Source organism: Primulina tabacum, chromosome 4, assembly GCF_025594145.1.
Source record: "Primulina tabacum isolate GXHZ01 chromosome 4, ASM2559414v2, whole genome shotgun sequence".
Classification (NCBI taxonomy): Eukaryota; Viridiplantae; Streptophyta; class Magnoliopsida; order Lamiales; family Gesneriaceae; genus Primulina; species Primulina tabacum.
The window spans coordinates 47458464-47474220 of NC_134553.1; the positions used below are offsets into that span (position 1 = coordinate 47458464).

At 35.0% G+C, this 15757-nt stretch overlaps 3 protein-coding genes across 6 annotated transcripts; 2 read left to right on the forward strand and 1 right to left on the reverse strand.

Moving 5' to 3' along the window:
• Positions 1-228: 228 nt before the first annotated feature.
• On the reverse strand, positions 229-2148 carry LOC142541724 (uncharacterized). Of its 2 annotated transcripts, XM_075648188.1 has the most exons (4): positions 2069-2148; positions 1016-1738; positions 765-935; positions 229-684 (listed from the first exon to the last, which is right to left on the reverse strand). In XM_075648188.1, the coding sequence occupies exons 2-4, from the start codon at positions 1325-1327 to the stop codon at positions 244-246; spliced, it is 924 nt and encodes a 307-aa protein (XP_075504303.1). In that variant the 5' UTR covers positions 1328-1738; positions 2069-2148; the 3' UTR covers positions 229-243. The 2 variants fall into 2 exon arrangements, with proteins under 2 accessions (XP_075504303.1, XP_075504304.1); XM_075648189.1 differs by lacking the exon at positions 2069-2148 and having other exon boundaries at positions 1016-1841.
• Positions 2149-2326: 178 nt separating this feature from the next.
• LOC142543550 (uncharacterized) lies at positions 2327-4540 on the forward strand. 2 transcript variants are annotated; one of them, XM_075650875.1, is made up of 2 exons: positions 2327-2474; positions 2715-4540. In XM_075650875.1, the coding sequence occupies exon 2, from the start codon at positions 3726-3728 to the stop codon at positions 4527-4529; it is 804 nt and encodes a 267-aa protein (XP_075506990.1). In that variant the 5' UTR covers positions 2327-2474; positions 2715-3725; the 3' UTR covers positions 4530-4540. The 2 variants fall into 2 exon arrangements, with proteins under 2 accessions (XP_075506990.1, XP_075506992.1); XM_075650877.1 differs by having other exon boundaries at positions 3711-4540.
• A 4541-nt stretch (positions 4541-9081) lies between these two features.
• On the forward strand, positions 9082-11749 carry LOC142543541 (F-box/FBD/LRR-repeat protein At1g13570). 2 transcript variants are annotated; one of them, XM_075650865.1, is made up of 4 exons: positions 9082-9219; positions 10113-10949; positions 11085-11243; positions 11324-11749. In XM_075650865.1, the coding sequence occupies exons 2-4, from the start codon at positions 10137-10139 to the stop codon at positions 11624-11626; spliced, it is 1275 nt and encodes a 424-aa protein (XP_075506980.1). In that variant the 5' UTR covers positions 9082-9219; positions 10113-10136; the 3' UTR covers positions 11627-11749. The 2 variants fall into 2 exon arrangements, with proteins under 2 accessions (XP_075506980.1, XP_075506981.1); XM_075650866.1 differs by lacking the exon at positions 9082-9219 and adding an exon at positions 9262-9692.
• Positions 11750-15757: the final 4008 nt, after the last annotated feature.

The window sequence follows — 15757 nt, forward strand, 5'->3', positions numbered from 1 at the left end:
AAACATAAATATAATTAATAAAATTAAATCACCAAAATCTGCGTCAGATGCTTTCCTCTTCCGCCCTCTGCTATAGGCTATGTTATAATCTCTATCCTGCTGCACTGGCATGTTAGACCTCATCTCATCAAAACCAGCTCTAATCTGCTCAGTCAAACTCAATCTCAACTCATCGAGACCAAGATTGAAACTCGATTTCAAGTCATCTAGATCTTGATTTATATTCCTGATACACGCTCTGGTCTAAATAAATCTTGCTGACATCTTAACATGCATAGACGTAACGGAATCCTCCAACGCAGTCAATCGCTGCTCGAAAAGATGCTCCAAGGGTGATGGGCGGCGGGAAGGATTGAGTCCAAGGTGGACTCTAGGACCCGTACGCATAGGAGAACTGGTGCTAGAGCTGGATCTATTGAGATCACCAGGACGGGTGCCGGAAACGTCAGGAGATGCATGTGCAGAAGGCGTGTGCTGGACAGAGGGAGTTGAATGTGCAGAATGCATGTGCTGGACTGAGGGAGACTCCAGAGGGTGCTCGCTACATATGACTGTCTGACCCTGCCTCCAGAGCTCGAGTACCCGAGTGGTGACCGCATCGGGCACAGAATCAACAAAATCCCCGGTCGTATAATACGCTGAAACGAGCTCCTCGGGAGTAGGAGTCAAACATCCAAGACAATCCTACATTTAATTAATAACGTATCAGATTAATTAAAAATTAAGTACAAATTTATTATATAAAATCAATTCATATTACTTACATCTATAACACAATTACCAAAGGCTGCAGTGACATCAACAGCAGTTGGGGCATGGTTTGACGGCCACGTGTTAGTCATCCACTGAAACATCCTGGGCAACATCAAACCGTCCACATCTCTTCTCCTTGCAAACTTTTGTGCCACGCTCGGATAATATTCATAAGCGATGATCTGTAACATAAATTTAGAACAATGTTATTAGTAGAAATAAAGATAACAAATCCAGTTTTAACATTCAAAATATAATATACCTGCAGAGGCAGCACAAAACCACTGACAAGGAAGCTGCCATCAACTTCTTTCCGACCCTGTGCCTCGGTGAGGTAATTATATCGCCATAAAAGGTCATTCTTCAAACATCGGACCGCATCACGAAAGGCTACTCTACCCCATGGATAGCTGTTATACCTATCCAAATCATCTATAAGCTTCAGGTATTTAGGGTCGATCTTATTCATTTTTTTCCTAGTCCCCTCACCAAACACAAAACAACAGAAGTAAAGACTAGCCATCTTTAACTTCTCCACGTCTACATCAGTCTCATTCTGCACTTGAACACTCATCTTTGCCTCCAATTCACTCAAAACAATCTCAGACTTACCGCCAAAGTGTCTGGAGCCAAAAACACCTCACTCTGGTACATCTACAGGCTCTGTACCGCAATCGAGGCCGGTTATTAAACAATACTCTAACAAAGAAAATCTAACCGGCCTCTTGCGCACCACCATCCAAAACTCATCGCTACCCGAGTCAATTATCTGATTACTCATCAAATACCACATAATTTGACTAGAAATATTTAAATCTCTATGATACCTAACCAAATTACCAAAAGGAGACTGCTCCAAAAAAAGGGCTCTCTCGTCGTTGTTGAGGTAGTGAAAAATCTTCTCCGAAACCTCTTTATCTCTTGATTCGAGTGTCAACTTGCAGCGAAAAATTGCATCTCTGCCTAGTTTTCTCGACAAATATACCTGTCACAAATACAAATATATTAGAATAAAAATTAATGTTACACTGAACCAGCAATCGTTGGTCGACCAAACCACGCTTGGTCGACCAACCCAACGTTTGGTCGACCACAGCTTCTTCGTCGACCAGAGCTTTTTGGTCGACCAAGCGAGGGTTGGTTGACCAACGCTTGGTCGACCAAGCGTCGACCAACCTTCGCTTGGTCGACCAAGAAGCCCTTTCTTCCTCAACAACTCAACACACACACCCTTTCTTCCTCAACACGACGGTTCTACCATTTCTTTCTCAACACATGCACGAAGAATCAAATAACAGAATAAAAGTGAACATACCATATTTTGGTCAGCCATTTCTCGGATGCGTTGCAAAAAAATAAATTGAAGAAGTGTTTCGTCGATTCACTTGAGCGGATTTAGTCGATGGGAAAACGAGGGAAATCAGTCGACTGCATAAGGTTGAAAGTAAAGTGAAGAAGTTTAGAGGAGTGAAAAAGAGTTAATCAATTTTAAACTTAAAATACAAAGACACGTAAATTGACATCTCAATACTTTTTTTAAAATAAGTCGCAAAGAACTCCCATCTCCCAGAATTTTCCCAAAGATACATACATGATTTTTGTTTCAAATTGGGGATCCCCTTTCTCTCGTCTCCGCCGTAGATCCGACCGTTCAACCTGTTTGAACCGCTGCCGGGCCAGCAGTTCATTGACAGTCGGATAACTTCTTGGCTCTTTTTTCGGTAGCTATTCGTGCTCGCTTTCTATCATCTCTATTCAATTCTAAGTACTTTTGATTTTGTCTAAGTGATGTTGTCTCAACTCTTTGATTCTTTTTTTTTCTTCTAATTCTTTCTCTCAGTAGTTTTGATAGTTGCATGCTGTGAAATTATTGGAACGTTGCATAATTTTACCTACTGTTTCAGTATATGAGGCCAAAATTTTTTTTAAGAACATTTTTTGAGTAATTTATGATATTTCAGCTCAAAAACGTGATTTTGCATAAAGGAGACCTAATGTGCTTTCGTTTGGGGGGTTTCTCGTTTGCAAATATCACTTGTAAGTGTATTGCTTTAGCTATTCTGCTGACCAAAGTCCAAGCCTTACTTTGTTTGAAGCATTGGTGATTAGCTTCAGCTTTTTGCTAATTCAATAAACATGTTTTGACTTTTTTCTCAAATGTAAAATTATGAAGCGATGTAGGTTATTTTGTTCGATAATGCTACGTTTAATTGTTTTTCTTTCTTATTTGTTTTCCATTTGGGTTGTTTTCCTCCCGGACGTTCCATAATCACTTAATTATCGCCTAGTGATTCAATTTTTGCCGATATTATTATTTTGATAAAGATTTCCTGTAAATATATCCATTTTAGATTGCATCTTCTCATCTCAATACAATGTCATAAAAAATAGTTGCTCCACTGGTGTGGTTTAACATAATTAGGGAAACTTCCTCGCAAATTTTCGGCATCTGGTAATTAGATCAAAAACAGATGCTGAATGGAATTGCAAACTTACACATTTCTTGTATCAGTTATCATCTACTCTATGAGTTTGGCGTTATGTCAAATATTATGCAAGCCGTGTATACATGGATTCAATTATACCAGAATCTCAAACTGCCTGAAAAATGTTTTTGTAATGCTTCCCACCTGATGATAACTCCTTGATACTGTACTTTTTATAATGTTACTCCTTTAGCAACCAATAGGAAGACTTTGCTTAGACCATTTTAGGTTTTTTCATGAATATTTGATTGAAAACTAGATTACGTACGTGAACGGTGAAGCACTTCAATTTACTCGAGCAGCAACTTATTTTTAGTTGTACCGTGAATGATTTGATTTTATACTGCGGCTCTGATTCTGAAAACTTGATTGTTCCTTTGCTCTTGAGTTAATTTTGGCTTGCGACTGTTTCTGAAATGCTCACACCATAAAACTTGCTTATTTCAAGCTAAATGATATCTCGGGTTGTAGGACTCAATAGAAGAGATGGATGATGTGATAACAGATATCCCACCGCCTTCGAGATTTTTGTTAGAAGATCTCAACAATTTCACACCGCCACCACCTCCATTGCCATCTCCATTCCTGGTGTTCTCATCTACCGATTCCAAGAGTAGCTATTCTCCTTCACTCCTAATTATCGCCAAATCTTCCCCATCTATTCACTTTTTACACCACCTGTCCTCCAAAACTCTTATCGGGACACTTGTTTTTCCTGAGATCCCCTTTACTGGAAACTCTATTGAACCCTCACTTAAAGACAAATCATGCAACATATATGCCCTCAATGATGATGATAAGTTGATCATGATCGTCTTGGTTCAGTTTTGTGTTTCCTCAGAGAGATCTCACACAGTAGCAAAGTTACTCATAGGTGAAAAGATCATACCACAGAGAGTTTTGATTTTAGATTCTATTCAAAGCTGTAACTTCCGAGGTAAGCTTTCATCTGACGAGGCAAGTGCCTTCAAGTTGGAAACATCATTGGAAAGAAAAAATTCTAAGGCCGGAGATTCATCTCTTATAAAAGGATTAGATTACTACCCATCAGGAAGTGTGGTGGATGGCTTGGCTGCTGCTCTGTTGGGTCGATGTCATTTGAAGAAGATCCCCGGGACTTTGTGCGTTTCATGGCCTGATTTAGGCATTCAGGTGATGTCATTGGTGAAATCTATTCTAGTTAAGAATCTTTTAACTGGCATGACTTGCAGTAGTAGCAAGGATTATGAGGATGAATATGGTAGGTTGAGTCGTCGGAAGGATGTTATCGATTACGAGTTATATACATGATCAACTTGTTCCAGATGCCATCTCCTAAGGCCATACTCAATTACACAATTCCCTCTTTGCTCCCTTTTCTTTCTCTGTTTCTCTCTTTCTGCCCTTTTTTGGGCTTTATCTTTATGTAATACTACTATTGCTCACCTCATCCATCATATGGTAAAAACTTATGTGAGAAGGTCTCACGGGTCGTATTTGTGAGACGGATCTCTTATTTGGGTCATCCATGAAAAAGTATTACTTTTTATGCTAAGAGTATTACTTTTTATTGTGAATATCGATACGGTTGACCCGTCTCACAGATAAATATTCGTGAGACCGTCTCACAATAGACCTATTCACATCATATTTATCAATTCCTTAATTTTTGGACCTTAAAAAACTTTTATTTTTCATAAAAATTGTTGAAATTTGAATATCTATTTTTTTCATGTGAGCGCTTCTTCCATTACTCGTGAATGTGCTTATTTTAAAATGTGATTGAATTAACACATTACTTGATATATGCATCGGTAAAATGCTCAGCGTGTTTTTTTTAAAGGCTGAATATGCAATCTAAATTATGGTCAAAATTAGGAGAGATCGTATAGTTGTGAATTTCAATTCAGGATCAATGCTAAAAAAATAAATTTCGAGAAAAATATTAGAGAGTATATGAGATATATTTTAGTATGAGAGAACATTTTTGCCATCATTCAGCTTGTGAGGTAAAATGACAAAAGGTGAGATGATAAATTGAAAAAAAAATTCTAAATATTTTTTTAACTGTTATGTCTGATAATAAATTAAAAGATAATAAAATTATGTTTTAACTCTAGAGTAGGTCTCTTGTGAGATGATCTCACGAATTTTTGTCTGTGTGATGGATCAATCCTATCGATATTCACAATAAAAAATGATACTCTCAGTATAAAAAATAATATTTTTTCATAGATGACCCAAATAAGAAATCTGTCTCACAAAATACGATCCGTAAAATCGTGTCACACAAGTTTTTGAACTCCAATGATTATAAAATTGTGTCGTGTCAAACAATAGTGAGATTAAATAATGTTGAATTAAGAATCTTGTTTGGTGGTATGGTACGGTGGCTTTACAATAGTAAATAATAAGCTTGATACTTGAGTAATTTATACTCATTAAACAATATAGTAAATATAACTAATAAAGTATCAGAATAAATTTTTTTAATTTTTTTTATTCTATTATTATATCACATATCACTTATTTTATTAATTTTTTTAATTACTCGCGACAGGAAAAATAAAATTAATGAGTAAAGTAAATTAAAGTTTAAACAATTTATCTTAAAAAATAAAAAATCACTAGAGAGCATAGACATTTTGTAAAAATATAAAATGATATATTTTTGTGTATTTTTTTCCTAGAATATGGGTGATGATTTCAGTCTTTGGAGGATAAAAACGAAGGCATTTCTCCTTCACCATAGATTGCAAGATGCAATTAATCAAGAAATTATGCATGTCATGACATATTCAAAGAAGGCTTTGCCTATCGAATCGACGACACACATTGCAATTCTTTTGAGTCTGGGTGATCGATCAAGTATTACGTGAATTAGCAGAAGAAGAAATGACAACGGCTTTGTGGCATAAACTTGAGAATCTATATCTCAAGAAAACTCTTTTCAACAGGTTTTATCTCAAGAAATCATTGTATACGATCTATATGGAGGAAGAAGAGGGTCATTTCAAGAAAAATTCGCCCGAAAAGGAAGAATAAGAATCTGAATCATGAAAAGACCAAAGAAAATGGAGATGCAGTAGTAGTGACCGACGGGTTAATTTTGTCGATGTTCTTTTTGTTTCTGCATCGTATATAAATGGAGGTTGGGTCTTGGATTCGGGGTGCTCTGTCCATATGTGCCCCAAAAGGGATTGGTTTCATGATCAAATTGAAGAAGAAGCCGATCGGGAGCAACAAAACATGCAAAGTCATGGGAATATGCAATATTAAATTGAAGATGGCCAGTAGATGTGAAAGAGTGATTACTTCAGTGATATATATTCTGGATTTGAAGCGAAACCTATTATCTGTAGGAACTATCGATGCAAATGGATTTAATGTGAAGATTGAGGGTGTAGTAATGAAAATCTTAAAGGGATCATTGACAATAAAGAAAGGTGTTAAAAAAAATGGATTGTACATCCTTGAGGGAAAGGCAATTTTTGGTTGTGCAAACTCTACAATAGGACAGATGGACAATGCTCGAAAATGGCACCAAAGGCTTGGCCATGTGAGTGAAAATTGGCAAGAGGAACTCCCAAAGCAAGTTCTACTATGTGATGATAAAAGCAAGGAATTTGAACTATGTGAAAATTGTGTCAAGGGTGACGAAGTATAGAATTTAGAAGCAACAAGTCCAAGGTGTTTTGTAGGGGTGTCATCTTTGAATAAACAAAGATGAGCGACACATAGAGAATTAAAAGCATGAATGCTCATGTGTTTCATAAGTCTAACTCGCAAGTTGAGGTGAGCAATCTGCAGATAACGACTCTCAGGAAGTTAGAGGTCAAGACCAACCGCATGAGGTAAATTATGAGGATCAAACTCAAGCAGATCATGGTCCTAGATCATACAAACTGGCTAGAGACTGGGAAATGAGGATTATAAAAATTCCAGATAGGTTTGGACAAGATGGTATGATCTATTATACATTGACTGTAGCAGAACAGGTGGAGCTACAAAAACAATGTTCCTTCAAGGAGGTTGTATCTGGAAAGGACATGAGCAAATGGATAAATGCAATGAGTGAGGAACTTGACTCTCTCATAAATAACCAAACATGGGTGTTAGTTGACAGACCAAAGAGCCAACACATTGTTAGGCTGCACTTTGTGAGAGATGTAATCTCCAAGGGGGAAGTGTTGGTCCAAAAGAGATTCCTACAGAAGATATCTCAACGGATATGATGACAACTTGGTCAAGTCTATGGAATGGAATTAATCCGAAAGAAAGTGGATGAAGGCCAACTATCAGAGACAAGGTAGAGATTGTTGGTAAGGTGTCTCGAAAGTTGACCTATCATGTTGATTGCAGCAAGTGACTGGATTTTCTGGTTAATAACCATAATCGAGAGATGATAAAATGAGTTAACTACAGTGCAATCAAATGAAATGATAAGAGTGATCAATTGCTTTGATAACATGTATATATGTGGAATAGTTCAGAGAAGAGGAGAGGCATTCAGATACAATCGACACTATAAGAATCCAATATGGAAAGAGAGATAATTAAGGATACAAGGGAAAAAAGAGAGAAATTGTGAGGTCAAGAGATTGAGTCTTGATTGTAATTCCTTGTTGTTACAGATGTCTTGTATTGTAAACTCTTGGTATAGTGAGTGATCAATACACTGGTTGGTTTTCCTCCCATCGACGTAGGCCGGTTTATGGCCGAACCATGTAAATGTCTTGTGTATTGAATGATTGGTTTTCTTGTGTATTCTTGTTCCTGCATATTCTTCATTATGAACTTGTTCAAAATAATGAATTTTGATAGTCCATGGTTAAAAAGGAAGTCCTGGAAAATTTTGAGTTTAAAATAATCATACTATATAGTTTTTTTTTTTTTACTTTTCATTTATGTATTGAATTGATTATGTATCTTGATGTTAAATTTTTAATAATATTTTTTTAAATAAAAAATTATGATTTGTATTTAGTTTAGCTCACCCGAACGTAAATTCCTGATTCCACCCCTAGTTATCACCAAACCTCAAGCTAGATCGATGAAGGCTACCATAGTTGAAGAATTTACAAGTTCGTGCCCTTACACGGCTGAAAAATTGATCATATGTTGCCCCCATGAAAGGCAACATGGTTGCTCATTTGTTGGGTTTTTTTCAGACACACCCGCTCTATTTGTCACTTTTTTCTTGAATTTTTGCATTTGATAAGAAAAATAAATGTCAAATACGATAAATACGTAAGAAATAAATACAAAAATTTCATTGCTTGTTAGTTCTCAAGGCCATGCATATGAATACTGGTTTAGATTTTTTGGAATCTGATGGGTAATAATCCAATTTAATTACTCAATTCATTATTGAGACATGACACAATTTAATTATTCAATTCATTATTGAGGCTCAAATTAATTATAAAAATCCAAACATGCTGTACACTCCAAAAAAAATCTATAAATAAAAGATGATTCTCATTATTTAAGGGGATGATTTTATGCTTGAACTTTTTAGCTATCAACTAACATCTTTAAATTGTTTAATGACTTGAACGTCGGAGGGTCTACGTCGGACAAACCCCAGCACCTTTGACGTTTGTTTGTGACGCATGTGATAACCCACAAATATTTATCTTCATCAGCTACTTGGACTCGTTTACGAGCTAGTTAGGAACATGCTGACTAATTCAGATAATCATAATTTTTAGCTACATCATAATCGATTCCAAATTTTTTTTAGGAATTATATAAGTGTTGGATAATTTTCCTAGTAAATGCAAATTATCAAGTCAAAAAAATGAAAGCGAAATAATCTTCCACTCCGTCGTAATGTTATTTATTGATCATAAAATCGAATTAAAAAAATCAAATTAACTGCAAAATCACCCCAATCTCACGCTACGTGTGCAAGCTATTGTAGAGTTTCCAAAACCTCCCCGTGTTTTCACTTGCTCTGCTCGGAATTAGTCCAATTTCATCGAACTTTTTTTGAAGGGTAAATTATATTGCTTTTTGTACTCCTGATTTCGTTTTTTCATTTGTGGATGTTCTTGTTTGCGGAAAGATTGAAACTTTTTCGTTCTTTCAAAATTTTGTCCTCCTTTAAAAATGCAGTGTGATTCATCGAGTATTATTGAAATAGGGTGGTATTTTCGTATTTATTTGCTGGGTTAGTGAGAAAGTTGAGAAATTGGATTGTATTAGCTGCGACCTTTAAGTGTTGATCGTGTCGCTCAATTCATCAGGCATTAAGAAATCCTCTGAGTTTTGATTGAGATAATTCGAAATCGTAACCTTTTGTTGTTCTTGTTTGCTTCAAGATCTTAACCCCCCCCCCCCCCCCCCCCCCCCCCCCCTCCTTCTTTTTTTGTTCCTGCTTTTTTCCAGTTCTGGAATTGGTCTCCGTTTTATATTTATTTGGGTGACTTACTCCGATTGAAATGGGGATGTTTTCCATGCCTGCAAAAGGTTGGGAAGGAAGTTGAGAACTTTTGAGAAATTTAATTTTACGAATCACATCATTGAGTTTTAGTTATATCTTTATTTATCTACCTGGAAAAGATAGGCATTAGGAAATCTGTTAAATTTTTTATTGAAAACTGGATCATGTTCTGTTTTCTTGACCGCAAAGGAATAGTCTTTTCATGAGTAAAAGACTGTTTTTTTATATGTTTTCCAGCATTTCTTGTTATGTAATTAGGAATTCAGAGTAATCTTTCATAGGTTATGCTTTGTTTCTTCTTTTTTCATCGGTATGCAGAACAATTGCATGAATTTTTGTCATGGTTTTGTGTTTTTCCCCACCCAAAGTATAGAATTGCTGAATAGGAATCATTTAGCTTTTAGATGCTTGCCCAACTTTAAAGATTTGATTATGTTTCTGAATAGGGATAATTTAGCTGAAGCGTTAAAATGGAAAATGATTTTGATCAAGATCAGATAGGTGAACTGCCTCAAAGCATCATTGAAATCATCCTCGCGAAGCTTCCGATAAGAGATGCTGTAAGAACGAGCATATTGTCAAGAAGATGGAGGTTTAGATGGGCCTCGCTGACGCATCTTGTGTTCGATGACAATTGTGTAATCTATGACGACGATAGACCGGTTGTCGAAAACAGTCTTTTGAACTTCATCACCAAGCTTTTGTTCCTACATAATGGGCCAATTCATAAGTTTGCTATAACTACATCATACTTGCAGGGCGCTCCTGATGTTGATCAATGGCTTCTTTTCATTTCACGGAAAGAAGTCAGAGAATTGGTTCTTGAATTAGGAGAAGGTGAGTGGTTTAGAGCACCATCTTGTCTTTTTTCTTGTAAGAAGCTGACTCGTTTGGAGCTTGTTCGATGTGAACTGGAAATCCCACCAAACTTCAGAGGATTTTTGTGTTTGAAATACCTCAATCTTCAGCAAGTCTTAATTCCCCCTTCCGATATTGAATATCTCATTTCAAGTTGCCCCCTTCTCGAGAGCATGACGTTGTCGTACTTTGATAGCTTAGAGCTCACCGTCCATGCCCCAAAACTTAAATACTTGATTTTAGAAGGCGAATTCAAGGATATTTGTCTTGCTAACACTCCAAATTTGGTTGCTATATCTGTTGGTATGTATATGACTGATGACATTGCTGAGCACTTCGAACATAGTTCTAGTTGTAACTTCGATAAGTTTCTGGGTGGTGTTCCCAAGCTTCAGAGGCTCATTGGGCATATATACTTCACAAAAGTAAGATATTACCTGTCTGACTTACCTAGTATAGTATAAATTTGTAAGATAATTTACCGTTTCATATACCCCATTGTTTCATGATTTTCTGTAAATTGCTTCTTAAAATTGAACTCGTATCTCTTTTGTGGTCAGTATTTAAGTATTGGTAATCGTCGAGGATGGAATTCATTTACCTATCACCACTTAAAATTTATTGAGTTATATCAAGTTAGCTTTGATGACGAGAAAGAGGTGTGTGTCATGCTTCAACTAATTGAGAACTCCCCAAATTTGCTAGAGCTGCAAATCTCCGTGAGTAACTTCAACATGCTAGATTTTATTTTCTCCTTCGGTGGATGAAGTGGTTAAATATTTTCTTCTTTTTTCTGCAGGGTTCCTCAACTTCATCAGCTGCAACCAGAAATATTGATTTGGATTTTTGGGATAGAAAATTATCTTCTAATTTCATGTTTCATCGGTTGAAAACTGTGAAGATGGCTGATGTTTTTGGTGTGCCAAGTGAACTGAATTTTATCAAGTATTTACTTGAGCATTCACCTGTTCTTGAGTCAATGAGTGTAACACCGAGCCTATACGTGCGTGATAGAAGATTGAGTATGTCAATAGATATGTTGAGCTTTCGTCGGGCTTCCCCTCAAGCAACAGTCATTTTTAACCCTGATCATCAAGCATGAGATGTGCTACTGTTTAACATGAAACTTCATTTGTCTAGATCTTTTATGCATATCTTTTGTTGATGTTTTATGAAAATGTTCAAACTTGATAATGAATATTTCTATATAATCTCATATTTCTGCTGCTTTGGTATCTTCTTGAATAAGGTTTGTACAAAATCTGTGTACGAATTTATACCTTCATAATTGAAAGAGGGGCTAAAGCTATTATTCGACTGTTTTTCTATTGGCATGTTGCTCTCTGAACTTCTATATTTCCTTTTGTTTTGACTGAAAAATTGTGAGTAAAAGTTGTAAAACAAGGGATGGTTGGATAGAACCATTGATTTAAATTTTGACTTGGTGATTTTTTTACTTGAAAAATGTCATTTAAGAATTTTATTTCAGGATTAAAAATAATAATATTTGATATTAAACATATGTATTTTAAATAGCTTGTTCATTAAAAATATTTATGTAAATATATGTAAATATTCATATACTATTTATGAATATATAGAAGAAAAAATTATTTTTAATAATCTGTTGAAAAATTAAATTTCTATTGTAGCCAATACCTATGTTCTTTATTGACATTGCGGTTTAGTTTTTGGAATAACTCTGGCCATATATTTTTAAAGACGTATTTTTTGTGAAATGGTCCATAAAGATTCTTCTCTCTTGTTTTAATTTCTGAGTTGTAAAACCATTGATTTAGTTGAATAAAAGGTACATTTGAATTCATGATAATTATGGCTTAGTGTTCTTTTGTGAATTAATTTACAAGAACACCGCCTACACTGGCGTCTCATACTGTAACCGATAATAATCATGAATTCAAATGTACTTTTTTATTCAGCTAAACCAATGTCCTACAACTCAAAAATTAGTTAAAAACTTGTGTGAAATGGTATCACGGATCGTATTTTGTTATACGGATCTTTTATTTGGGTCATCCATGAAAAAATATTACTTTTTATTGTGAATATTGGTAGGATTGATCCGTCTCACAGATAAATTCGTGAGACCGTCTCACAAGAGACCTACTCCAGAAATTAAAGCAAGATATAAGAATATTTCTGGACAATTTTACAAAAAATATGTTTTAAAACATATACGACCAGATTTATTCCAAAAGCTACACAACAATATCAATAAAGATACAACATATTTCCTGCCAATTCACCATCCCAAAACTCTGTCAATTCCTGATCTTTGATTTCATCCTCGTCTGAAAGTGGAAGTAAGAGATGAGTGTTATATCATCATACAGTGAATGGAACAGGAGCATTTTCAAATTTCAAAATATAACAATAATATATTTAAGCATATTCACAATATTATACATGTCAAAAGAAAAATTCAAATTTTATCATACGATTTTCCCTACTTTCACTCTACAAGGGGAGGTCGTGATCTTTTAAGATTTAGCCTTAATAGATTGGATCATGAATATCTCGTTTAACCATTCAGATTAGATTTTACTTTCTGTTTTAACTTCTTAAAACAGATCATAAGTGTCTAGTTTCATCTTACTAGACAAGATCATAATCAAGATAAAACTTTATGTGATAAAATCTTGGAGAACTACCATTATGCAATAGAACACACATTTAGATTCAAAGCACTATGAAAATACGTGTTCCACTTACCTTGATCTACTAAGAATGTTGGGGCGAGGATTGATTGCAAGAGCGCCTCAAGTGTCTTTACAATCATTTTAGAGAGATTTATCGGGGAAAAAATATTATTTTGGTATCTAGAGAATAGTGATTAGATGATCTTTTTAATATTTTAAAGATGGTGTATAATATGAGACGAGCTTCGGCCGGAGTTAGAGTTTTAAAAATCATGTGGTATTCAAGTGACAAATTCAAATGGTTGATAATTTTAGTCGAGATTTGATAGATGAATTGACTCAAAACTCAAAACATAACTTGAATCATCCTCTAGACTAATCATTTGGGAAATTAGTGACATATTCTAGAATCATCTTAGAAAAATATATTTTTATAATTAATAACACATATAGTGTAATAGTTAGAGAATCTAGAACAGTTTAGATAATTCTAGATAGACGATGATAACCATTAGATTGAATGTGTTGATATAATCTTAATCATCGGTTAACGAGGTGTAATTAGTATAAATAAGGATTGTATCTCTCATTTTGTATCAAGCCAAAATCAAGAAAAAAAATAAGTAATAAAAATACGAGTTTCCTAGTTACCTCTTCACAAAAATTCTCTTCTTAATTTTTTTTTTCATTTTTTGAAGTTTTCAAAATATTCTCATTCCAACACCTAGAACCAACATCTTATCCAAAAGGTGGAGGTTCATTTGGAGATTATTGAATGATCTAGTGTTTGATGGTTGATGTGCAAACCACAACAACAACATATTAGTTGTCGAGAACCATCTTGTGAATTATGTCACCTACTTTTTGTTTCTTCCAAGAACATACAAATACAAATATATGATTGTACAATGAGAAGTTGTTAAAAGATTTGATAGATATTATTTAGACTAATGGAATATTTTTTTTTTCTGGAGCTCATAACTTAAAATTTCTAAAATTTTTAAAGTTAAGTGTGCTTGACTTGGAGCAATTCTGATATAAGAATTACACCCTGAGAAGTTTCTCAACATGCATGCCTATCAGAAAATAAACACGTTGGAAAAACTTGTGTTAGTACATACAGCCATCAAATCGGACGTACATCTTGATCTAGGAGAAGACAAGTGGTGTAGGGAACCATCTTCTTATTTTTTTTCTTATGAGGAGCTGAGTCGCTTGGAGTTTGTCCGATGTCAACTGAAAATCTCACCCGAATTCAAAAGATTTTGTGGTTGAAGTACACGACCTTCAATAAAGTCATATCTCCCACATTTGACGTGGAATGCCTCATCAGGAGTAGTCCAGTATTCAAAATCTTGGAGTGTCATATTTTTAAAAGTTGGTGGAAATGGCAATGCATGCTATTTTATCAGATTCTACAAGTAATGTAGATTTTGATTTCTGATGCAGAACTATACTTCATTTTGGTGTTCTATTTGAAAAATGTGGAGATATATGATATTTTTTTAAAGTTAAGTGTACTTGACTTGAATCAATTCTGACGAGAAGTTTCTCAAAGGGCACGTCAATGAAGAAACAAACACCTTGGAAAGACTCGTGCTGGTACAGACAGACGTCAAATCGGAATGTACATCTTGAACTAGGAGCAGATGAGTGGTGTAGGGAACCATCTTCTTATTTTTTTCTATTGAGAAGCTGAGACGCTTAGAATTTGTCCTATGTCGACTAAAAACCCCACCAGAATTCAAAAGATTTTGTGGTTGAAGTACATCGACCTTCAATAAAGTCATATCTCTCACCTTTGACGTGGAATGGCTCATTACAAGTAGTCCAGTTTTCAAAATTTTGGACTTTCGTGTATTTTAAACTTAGTGGATATGCAGATGCATGTTATTTTATCATATTCTACAAGTAACGTAGATTTTGATTTCTTAGATGCAGAACTACCCTTTCATTTGGGTGTTCTATTTGAAAAATGTGGAGATAAATGACATTGTGGGTATGTCATGCGAAATCGATTTTATGAAATATTTACTCGAACACTCACCAGGTCTTGAAGCAATGACTATAAGAGTGAGCACATATGTGTCCAAGCGAAAGGATGAAAATTACAGAAAAGATTATGAGCTATCATAAGGCTTCGGCTCGAATAACTGTCATTCTTGATTTTCAAACATGAGATCTATCATTTTACGTGTTTTTTGAACATTTACATTTCCCATTATTCTCTCTTGACTGAAAATTTTGAGTAAAAGTTGTACATGATGGGCAAAAGATTCCCAAACTCGGTATTGTTAGCTATTTGTTAGAGGTGTGCACCAAAAACCTCAATTTATTTTGGTTATTTATGAAAAAGTGCATGTCAAAAGACTGCAATTTGTGATATGATTTGCAGACATCGGTTTGGGTGAATATTTGGTCAGTACGGTTACCGGCTGGACTGAATTTTAAATAACTGAACCTAATTTTGTGTAAATTGAACAAAACCGAGTCAATACAAAATTGATTATTCAGTCAGCAACAGAATAACCTATTTAAAAAAAATAAAAAAATAAAAACAAAACGAGAAAATA

Excerpts from the sequence above, each read along its gene's own strand:
- LOC142541724 (XM_075648188.1), bottom strand. The coding sequence starts at position 1,327 with ATGAGTGTTCAAGTGCAGAATGAGACTGATGTAGACGTGGAGAAGTTA. Across the intron at positions 936-1,015 it reads GTTTTGTGCTGCCTCTGCAG|ATCATCGCTTATGAATATTA; the intron begins GTATATTATATT and ends TTTATGTTACAG. Across the intron at positions 685-764 it reads TTGGTAATTGTGTTATAGAT|GATTGTCTTGGATGTTTGAC; the intron begins GTAAGTAATATG and ends AATTAAATGTAG.
- LOC142543550 (XM_075650875.1), top strand. The coding sequence starts at position 3,726 with ATGGATGATGTGATAACAGATATCCCACCGCCTTCGAGATTTTTGTTA.
- LOC142543541 (XM_075650865.1), top strand. The coding sequence starts at position 10,137 with ATGGAAAATGATTTTGATCAAGATCAGATAGGTGAACTGCCTCAAAGC. Across the intron at positions 10,950-11,084 it reads GGCATATATACTTCACAAAA|TATTTAAGTATTGGTAATCG; the intron begins GTAAGATATTAC and ends TTTTGTGGTCAG. Across the intron at positions 11,244-11,323 it reads TGCTAGAGCTGCAAATCTCC|GGTTCCTCAACTTCATCAGC; the intron begins GTGAGTAACTTC and ends TTTTTTCTGCAG.